At 42.7% G+C, this 10,582-nt stretch overlaps 1 protein-coding gene across 1 annotated transcript; it reads right to left on the reverse strand.

Moving 5' to 3' along the window:
• LOC109230303 lies at positions 3,014 to 3,647 on the reverse strand. Its single transcript, XM_019395816.1, has 2 exons — positions 3,315 to 3,647; positions 3,014 to 3,184 (listed from the first exon to the last, which is right to left on the reverse strand). The coding sequence occupies exons 1-2, from the start codon at positions 3,645 to 3,647 to the stop codon at positions 3,014 to 3,016; spliced, it is 504 nt and encodes a 167-aa protein (XP_019251361.1).

The following is a 10,582-nucleotide window of genomic DNA, read 5'->3' on the forward strand; positions in this document are numbered from 1 at the left end:
GATTGTACCACATCCTCCCTGATTGCTTCAATCCGATAAGGATTTTTGAAGCTTTATTGAACAAGTTTCTCGTGACTTTTATGTGCTTCAGGAACTTTAAATCCTTCAGGGATTTTCATAAAAATTTCATTGTCTAGTGAGCCATATAAGTAGGCTGTGACAATATCCATCAACCGCATATCAAGCTTTTCATGAACTGCCAGATTTATTAGATACCTGAAGGTAATTGCATCTACCACAGGAGAATATGTCTCCATATAATCAATGCCAAGCCTCTGCGAAAACCCTTGTGCCACAAGTCGTGCTTTATATCTTACGACTTCACCTTTCTCATTTTGTTTTCGTACAAAAACCCATTTGTACCCCCACTGGCTTGACACCTTCAGGCGTTCAGACTATTGGTCCGAAAATTTCACGTTTTTCGAGTGACGCCAATTCCCCTTGAATTGTATTTTTCCATTTTGGCCAATCATTTCTCTGTCTACATTCATCGACAGATTTTGGCTCAAGATCCTCATCTTGTTGCATTACTTCAACTGCAACGTTATATGCAAAATTACTGTCAACAACAACATTATTCTGGTTCCACCTTTTTCCCGTAGAGACATAACTTATTGAGATCTCTTCATTTTCATTATTTTCAGGTACTAGAACCTCCTGTGAGGTCTTATCAATTATTATGTCTTTATGCTCCTCTTGAGCAATTGCCTCCATGTTATGTTCAACTTGATCATTTGCTCCTTTCCTTTTTCAGGGATTCTTATCCTTGGAACCAATTGGTCTACCACGTTTAAGGCGTGGCCTAGACTCATTTGCATTATCATACTGTCCAGCTGGGACATCAACTCGAATTGGAGCATTTACAACTGGAATATGCAATTTAGTAACCCGTGGAAGGTTAGTAAATGCATCTGCCAATTGATTTGCAACATTTTGCATATAAATGATCTTTTGAACTTCTTGTTCACATTGATTTGTACGAGGATCCAAATGAGATAGATATAATATGTTCCAATCTATCTCTTTTTCCAGCTGTTTATTTTCTCCCCCTAATGTTGGAAAAACTGATTCATCAAAATGACAATCAGCAAATCTGGTTGTAAACAAATCTCCTGTCATAGGCTCCAGATATTTAATAATAGAAGGAGATTCATAACCAACATATACTCCCAACCTTCTTTGGGGACCCATCTTTGTGCGTTGTGGTGGAGCAATTGGAACATATACCGCACATCCAAAAATTCTTAGATGGAAAATATTTGTCTCCTGACCAAAAGCCAACTGTAATGGGGAGACTTCATGATAACTGGTTGGCCTTATGCGCATAAGTGCTACCGCATGCAAAATAGCATGTCCCCACACTGAAAGGGAAAGTTTTGTCCTCATTAGCAGTGGTCTAGCTATTAATTGGAGGCGTTTAATCAATGATTCTGCTAGACCATTTTGAGTATGAACATGAGCAACCGGATACTCAAGTTTTATTCCAGTGGTCATACAATAATCAGTAAAGGCCTGAGATGTAAATTCACCAGCATTATCAAGACGAATTATCTTAATTGCATAATCTGAAAATTATGCTCCTAACCTTATTATTTGCGCCAACAATCTCGCAAATGCCATATTACGAGTTAACAATAAGCACACATGTGACCATCTTGTAGATGCGTCTATCAAGACCATAAAATACTTGAATGGTCCACATGGAGGGTGTATAGGCCCACATATATCACCCTGTATACGTTCCAGAAATGCAGGGGATTCAATCCCAACTTTAGCTGCTGATGGTTTAATAACCAATTTTCCTTGAGAACAAGTAGCACAAGAGAATTCCTTAAATTGAAGAATCTTCTTGTTCAATGTGTGCCCATTTGAATTCTCTATTATTCTGCGCATCATGTTAGAACCGAGATGGCCCAACCGGTCATGACAAATAATAAAATCATTAGAAGTAGTAAACCTTTTGTTTACTATGGCATGTGATTCAACAACACCAATGTTTGTGTGGTACAACCCATAAGAAAATGCGGGTAATTTTTCGTGCACATATTTTTTCCTCGCTTTTATTGTAGTAATATAAATGTATTCAACCTTTCCTCCATTTGATGTCACAACATGGTAGCCATTTTAGCGAATAGCTTTGAAACTCAACAAGTTTCTTTGAAACTTACTACAATACAATGCATTATCAATAGTTAATATCGTTCCTCCAGGTAGTAATAAGGCCGCTCTGCCAGAGCCCTCAATTAACTTTGTACTACCAAATATTGTATTAACGTAGGCCTTTTTTATAACCAAATAAGAGAAAAATTTCTTTTCTCTTAATATTGTGTGAGTTGTAGCACTATCCAAAAGGCATAAATCTTCATTACTCATCTTGGATCCAATTGAAGACTGGGGAATTTTATTTTCTTCATAAAAAAATAGAAGTACACCATGAGAAATACGAAAAAACTAACAACACCCAACAACAACATAAGACAACTTAAGTACTACTTGAAAATAAAAACTTTAGAATGAGATAAAAAAATACTGAAAATAAAAATAACAACATAATTGCATTCCCCAGTAAAATGATCAAACTTTAGTTTTGATCTCCAAAGAAGTCTTCAACTTCCAAATGAGTAAGATCATCGAGGCCTTGAAAATCATCATCATTCAAAGCAAGATTTGCCTCGGCATTGTCATCATTTTTGTTTGAAGGCCCTGCCTCAAAATTATTTTTAAAGGTCAAGTGAGACTCCACTGGGGCATTAGCAGAAGATGCTCCAACATTATTTGCCTTACTTTTGATGGAGTTTTGATAAATCCTAACAAAATGCTTAGGTGCACGGCATTCAATTTTCCAATGACCTTTCATGCCACAGCGGTGGCAGTTACCGCTTTTGCCTCTTGAAGGATTGTTTTGAGAACCCGTATTGTTCTCTCGTTTGCCATGACCACCATGATGACGATTATTATATCGTTTCTTACCATTGCCATGCCCACGTACATTCATATGGCCATGATTATTATTCTATCTTTTTTCAAACTTATCACGTCTAGCTTCCATATTTGCTTCAGGAAGCGGAGCTGACCCTGTGGGATGGGCTTCATAATTTTTCAGCAAAAGGGTATTATGTTGCTCAGCCACCAGAAGGCATGAGATCAATTCAGAATACTTTTTAAAACCCGTTTCACGGTATTGCTACTGTAATACCATATTTGAGGCATGAAAAGTCGTAAGAGTCTTTTCCAACAAATCCTCATCATTCATAACATCCCCACATAATTTCAATTGGGAAGTTATTCGAAATAACAGAGTTATACTCACTTACGGTCTTAAAATCTTGCAACCATAAGTGCATCCGCTCATATCGAGCCCTTGGAAATACTGTAGCCTTAAGGTGATCATATCTTTCCTTCAGGCCAGTCCACAATTCAAGTGGATCTTTCACTGTCAAATATTCAACCTTCAAACCTTCATCCAAATGATGACGAAGGAAAATCATGGCCTTCGCTTTGTCCTGGCTTGATGCCTCATTAGCTTGAGTAATGGTGTCACCAAGGCCTTTAGCGGCTAAGTGAATCTCAGCATCGAGAACCCATGATAAATAATTCTTTCCAGAAATGTCAAGTGCCACAAACTCAAGCTTTGACAAATTTGACATAGTGAAAACCTTTTGGATGAAGAATTGCACTTAACTTTGGAGAAGGCACGTGTTAAAAAATGTAGCTCAAAGTAACAATATAGAACAAGAAGATAAGTAGAATAAAAGAAGAAGAGATAAGTAGAATAAAAGAAGAAGAGATAACTTTCTTATTTCATCAAGTGTTCAAGTGTGTACAATGTGATGTCCAAACTCTCTATTTATAGGATGACATTGAGGTAATACAAAGGGATGTCATGAACATGGTATTAAATATTGAGAACATGAGAGAAGATCATGGGAAGGTTATGGAGGTGTGGGAGTTACAACTATAATGGTGAGAAGTAGTGGAGATTATCTACATAATGGAGAAGAGTAGTGGGAGTTATATTTGATTAGTGGACGTCCATATAATATGTATTTCATAACATTCCCCCTTGGATGTCCACAAATCTGTGCCTCGTTAAAACCTTACTAAGAAAAAACCCTGTGGGAAAAAATCCTAGTGAAGGAAAAAGAGTACACATATCTTGTAATACGCATTATTTGCTGCCTCATTAAAAACCTTGCAAGAAAAATCCAGTGGGATAAAATCTTATCTAAGGGAAAAAGAGTACAACGCGTATTTGCCTCCCCCTGATGAAAACATCAATTTGTTTCTCCGAGATGACGTGTTCCGATCTTGTATATCAACTTCTCAAATGTTGATGTTGCTCATGCTTCACTGAAAAGAACACCAAATTATCAAGCGAATAATTTGTTGAACATCTATTTCACCGTACGGTGAAGATTGTGTCTGATAAAGAACTTTGATGAAATATATGCTTTATTCTGTCTCCTTCAATATATCTTTCTTTCAATTGAGATAAGTAATCATCATCGTCTTCACTATTATTGGAATCTTTTTCTTCAAAGAAAAGTCACATATTTGTTGTGTGTTGAGTCACTTGCTTTATCAGTTGCTAGTATATTGACATGACTTGAATAATTACAACAATTGACTGCCTTGTGAAATAATAATATGGCAGTACTCTCATGTACAAATAGATTGTCTGACGAACGAACTTCAGAAAATGCCTGCATTTGCATAACCAACAAAACCTTGACAATATTTGTTAGAATAAGCAAATCTATATCAAGGATTCCTTTTGCAATATAATACGAATAGTATACCAATATCTTAATATAGGAATAAAACTTTATCTCGCTAGCATATTGTTATATTCAATATTACTTTATATGTTATGAAACATTAGATTATGGTGGATGTTTGTAACGACCCGGACGGTCATTTCATGAATTACCGCCCCGTTCTCCCCATTTCTGCTTCTTGTTGCTTTGTTCATCTGTATTATGTGTGATCGGGTTTGTTGGCTTGGGTTCGGAGAGGTTTTGGTAAGGTTTGAGACACTTAGTCTCTTTTAAGAAAGCTTAAGTTGGAAAAGTCAACCGGATGTTGACATATGTGAAATGGGGCTCGGATGTGAATTCCAATGATTCGGATAGCTTCGGGAGGTGAGTTGGGAGATAGGAGCATGATCGGAATGTGTTTTAGAGGTCCGGAGTAGATTTAGGCTTGAATTGGCGAAATTGGAATTTTGGCATTTTTCCAGTTGATAGGTGAGATTTTGATATAGGGGTCGGAGTGGAATTCCGTAGTTGCAGTAGGTCCGTTGTGTCATTTGGGACGTGTGTGCAAAATTTTAGCTCATTCGGACGTGGTTTGATAAACTCTTTGATCGAAAGCGGAATTTGGATGTTTTTAGAACTTTAGGCTTGAATTCGATGTGATTTGGTGGATTCAACATTGTTTGAGGTGTTTTAAAGATTGGTACAAGTTTGTAGAGTGGTATGTGACTTGTTGGTGCTTTTGGTTGAGGTCCCGTAGGCCCCAAGGTGATTTCGGGTGGTTGACGGAAATATAGGAGTTTGAAAATGGCAGCTGAAGTGTTGAGACTGCTGTCATAATCGCATCCGCGGTTGAAGGAACGCAGGTGCGACAACCGCAGATGTGGAAGATCAGTCGCAGAAGCGGAAGGAGACAAGGGAGGCAGGAACCGCAGGAGCGGTTAAGGAACCGCACCTGCGATGGTGCAGGTGCGGGTGATGCATCGTAGATGCGGAAATTGAACGTTTTAGTGGGGATCGCAGAAGTGGCGCATGGGACCGCAGAAGCGGTTGCGCAGGAGCGAGTAAAGGACCGCAGGTGCGGAATCCCTAGGTCAGAATGTATATAATTTTTCCTTCGCGATTTTCAGAGTTTCCACCTTTTTTAAACACGATTTCTGGAGCTTTTGGGCGATTTTGAAGAGGGAATTCAGGAGACTTCATTGAGGTAAGGTTTTGGATCATAAAAACTCGTCCTTATGGTATTATTTCACGGATTAGACTGGAAATTTGTGGAAAAATTAGGTAAATATGGAGGAAACTAGGGCTTGGGAACTTAGGTCTTTGATTAAGGATTTAAAGGGCCATTTGTGGTCGGATTTTAGAACTTTTGATATGTATGAACTCGTGGGAGGATAAGGAGTCTAATGATGTAAAATTTATTGAATTTTAAGACGTGGGTTCGGGGGTCGGGTTCGGTTAATTTCGGGATTCGCGTTGTTTTTCGATTGTTTTCGAGTGGTCTTTGTACCCTTAGCATATTTTGATGGTTATGTACTGATTTTGTCTAGATTTGGAGCATCCGGAGGCTGATTCGAGGGGCAAAGGCATTGCGAGCTAGAGTTTGGGCCGGATTGAGGTGAGTAATGATCGTAAATGTTGTCCTGAGGGTATGAAACCCCGGATTACACATCATTGTGATATGTTGAGGTGATGCACACGCTAGATGACGAGCGTGGGGTCGTGCACCGTTAGGGATTGTGACTTAGTCCATCCCGAATGACTAGTTTACCGCGTATTTGTTTGAAAACTGTTTGCTATCATCATGCTTTGGGCTGAATGCCATATTTGGGCTTTGTGCCAATTGTTTGGACCCTTAGGGAATTTTTACTGCTATTTCCTCACTGTTTTGAATTTATATCTGTGCTCGGTCATGCTATATTATACTGTTTTCATAACTCAGCCATGTTTACTCTGTTTTAACACTTTAAATGATATTTTGGGCTGAGCATTGTATCTTACTGTGCCCGAGTGGCTTTTAGAGCTTTCTGACTGAGTAGGGCCGAGGGCCTTTGTTGTGAGGATCATTATGGGGATAGGGTTGCACGCCACAGCAGTATTGTACTGATTATGATTTTGAGGCTGAGGGCCTGAGATGTACACCACGAGGTGGCTTGATATGAGGCCGAGAGCCTGTTGATTATGCCACGAGATGGCTTGATATTGCACTTGGGCCGTAAGGGGCCCCTTCCGGAGTCTGTACACCCCCAATGAGCGCGGGTACCCATTGTGATATGAGATATAGCCCGAGGGGCTGGTGTTGTTCCTTGTTATTGCCCGACGGGCTGATTCTGTTGACATTGTGCCCGAGGGGCGGATTTTATGTGTTTATCCTTTCTAGCTGCCTTTTATTTACTTGTTTAACAGTTAAAAAGGTGTTTCAAAGAAGCTTGTTCTAAACTAAGGTGTTGTATGAGATTTCACTATTTAAATGTACCTTATTGACTTTACTCTGCCTCTTTATATCATGTAGTTGTGATTTTACGTGATTTCTTACCGCTCAGTCTTCATTTATTATTATTACTCACTGAGTTGGAATACTCACTTTACTCCCTGCACCCTGTGTATAGATTCAGGCGTTTCAGGTCCTGCTAGCGAGGGTTGATAGCTTCCAGCAGATTTTCCGGAGTCCACTAGGTAGCTGCTTGGTTTTCGCAGCCCAGTGTTTCTCCCTCTTATCATTATTTCTTTCCCTCGTACTGGATTTCGTAATAGACTGTGTAGTCCCTTTCCACATTTCGAGACTTATGTTAGATGCTCATGACTGGTGACACCCCGATATCGGGCTGTGTTGGTTTTTCTTCCGCAAATTGTACTATTTCTCTTCTATTTTGGGTGTATTAGCATGTTAATGACTTAAATTGTGTTATTATAATTGTTTAAAATGAATTGGGAGTTGTGTTGGCTGGCCTTGTCTTCACGAGAGGTGCCATCATGACCGGGTCTGGGTTTAGGGTCGTGACAAGTTGGTATCAGAGCCTAGGTTACATAGGTCTCATGAGTCATGAGCAGGTTTAGTAGAGTCTCGCGGATCGGTACGCAGGCGTCTGTATTTATCCTCGAGAGGCTGCAGAACCTTTAGGAAAAACTTCATATTCTTGAAATTCTTGCCGTGCGAATCTGTTGATCCGAGTACTAAACTTCTGTTATTCCATTCTCTCACAGATGGTGAGGACACGAGCGACCGGTCAGGATGGACGACCACCAGTACCACCAGCTGGGGCCCACTAGAGGCTGAGGATGCGGTCGAGGCCGTGGTAGAGGCAGAGGTGTAGCCCGCAAAATACCTGGGGCAGCACCTGCAGATCCACCAGCCGCCCCAGTTCAGGATCAGGTCCCAGTTGTAGGCGCTCCAGCAGTACCAGCTCAGGCACCAGCTGTGCCCATTGTGATTCCAGGTCTTCAGGAGACCTTGGCCCAGATCTTGACAGTGTGTACGAGTCTGGCTCAGGCGGTCGCGATTTCTACTACCGTAGCCACTTCTCAGGCCGGGGGAGGCACTCAGACTCCCGCCGCCCGCACACCCGATCAGGTGGTCAGGGGTTGCAGACACCGGAGGCACCATTAGCCCAACCGGTGGCAGTTGCTCAGGGTTACGTAGCTCCAGTTATGCCAGAGGACGAGCAGCGCAGATTGGAGAGGTTTGGCAGACTCCAGCCTCCTACTTTCAGTGGTACAGAGGGCGAGGATGCCCAGGGTTTCTTGGATAGATGTCAGAGGATTCTTCGCACCGCGGGTATTCTGGAGACCAGCGGGGTCGCATTCACGACTTTTCAGTTTACGGGAGCTGCCTTCACTTGGTGGGAGGCATATGAGAGGCGTAGGCCTGCTGGTGCGGCACCTCTTACTTGGCAGCAGTTCTCCGCTTCTTTTTGGAGAAGTATGTTCCACAGTCCCATAGGGAGGAGCTGCATAGGCAGCTCGAGCAGTTGCAACAGGGGGATATGACTGTTACACAGTACGAGATGAGATTCTCAAAGTTAGTTTGTCATGCTATTTGGCTGGTTGCTACGGAGAGAGAGAGGATCAGGAGGTTTGTTGATGGCCTCACATATCAGCTTCGGGTTCTCATGACTAGGGAGAGAGTGTCAGGTGCTACGTTTGAGGAGGTTGTTGATATCGCTTGTGAGATTGGGGCAGTTCGTTGCCAGGAGCGCGAGGAGAGGAAGGCCAAGAGGCCTCGAGGACATGGTAGTTCTGGGGGTGCTCCTTCGAGGGGTCAGTTTCAGCACGGCAGAGGCCGCCCGTTCAGGCATGCTTAGTCAGCTCGCCCAGGTTATCGTGGGGCATCATCGGGCTATGGTTCTCACGGTTCACAACAGGGTCATTCCTCACTCAGTGCCCTTCCAGTCCAGGGTTCGTCCCGTGCTCCATCAGTTCAGGACTCTTCTGCGCCAGGTGCGTCTGCTAGTTATTCTGGTGCTAGGGGTCCTCTTCAGTCCCCGTCTCCGGCACCAAGGAGTTGTTATGAGTGTAGAGAGTTGGGACATATGTGGAGGCAGTGTCCTCGTCGCCTTGGGGGTTCATCTCAGCAGAGGGGTCAGCCGTCGGCTCCGACACCGGTTACTTCACCATCTACCTAGCCAACTAGGGGTGAAGGACATTCATCTAGGGGTCGCCCAAGAGGGGGAGGTCGATCCGGTGGTGGTCAGGCCCGTTTCTATGCACTTCCAGCTAGGCCTGATGCGGTTGCTTCAGATGCGGTGATTACAGGTATTATCTCAGTCTGCCGCAGAGATGCCTCTGTGTTATTTGACCCTGGTTCTACTTTCTCTTATGTATCATCTTACTTATCCCATTATTTGGATACACCCTGTGAGTCTCTCGTTTCTTCTGTTCATGTCTCTACTCTGGTGGCCGATACTATTGTGGTAGACCGGGTGTACCGGTCGTGTGTTGTGTCTATTGGGGGTCTGAAGACCCGAGTGGACTTCCTGTTGTTATGTATGGTAGACTTCGATGTGATATTGGGAATGGATTGGTTATCTCCATGTCGGGCTATTCTGGATTGTCATGCCAAGACAGTGACGTTAGCTATACCGGGTGTGCCACAGATTGAGTGGCGAGGTCTGTCTGATTATGTTCCCAGCAGGGTAATCTCATTCTTGAAGGCCCAGCGTATGGTTGGGAAAGGTTGTCTTTCATACTTAGCATTTGTGAGGGATGTCAGTGCAGAGACTCCCAACATTGATTCTGTTCCGGTTGTGAGGGATTTTCCAGATGTGTTTCCTGCAGACCTGCCGGGCATGCCACCGGACAGGGATATCAATTTTGGTATTGATCTGGTGCCGGGCACTCAGCCCATTTCTATCCCACCGTATCGTATGGCACCAGCGGAGTTGAAGGAGTTAAAAGAGCAGCTTCAGGAACTCCTTGATAAGGGGTTTATCCGGCCTTGTGTGTCACCTTGGGGTGCACCTGTTCTATTCATGAAAAAGAAGGATGGCACGATGAGGATGTGCATTGATTACAGGCAGTTGAACAAAGTAACAATCAAGAAGAAGTACCCTCTACCTCGTATCGATGATTTGTTCGACCAGGTTCAGGGAGCGAGGGTGTTCTCAAAAATTGATCTTCGCTCAAGGTATCACCAGCTAAAGATCAGGGACTCGGATATTCTCAAAACAGCTTTTAGGACCCGATATGGTCACTATGAGTTCCTTGTGATGTCTTTTGGGCTGACCAATGCCCCAGCAGCGTTCATGCATTTGATGAACAACGTGTTCTGGCCTTATCTCGACTCGTTCGTTATTGTCTTCATTGATGATATTCTGGTATACTCACATAGT

Source organism: Nicotiana attenuata, chromosome 7 (assembly GCF_001879085.1).
Source record: "Nicotiana attenuata strain UT chromosome 7, NIATTr2, whole genome shotgun sequence".
Taxonomy (NCBI): domain Eukaryota; kingdom Viridiplantae; phylum Streptophyta; class Magnoliopsida; order Solanales; family Solanaceae; genus Nicotiana; species Nicotiana attenuata.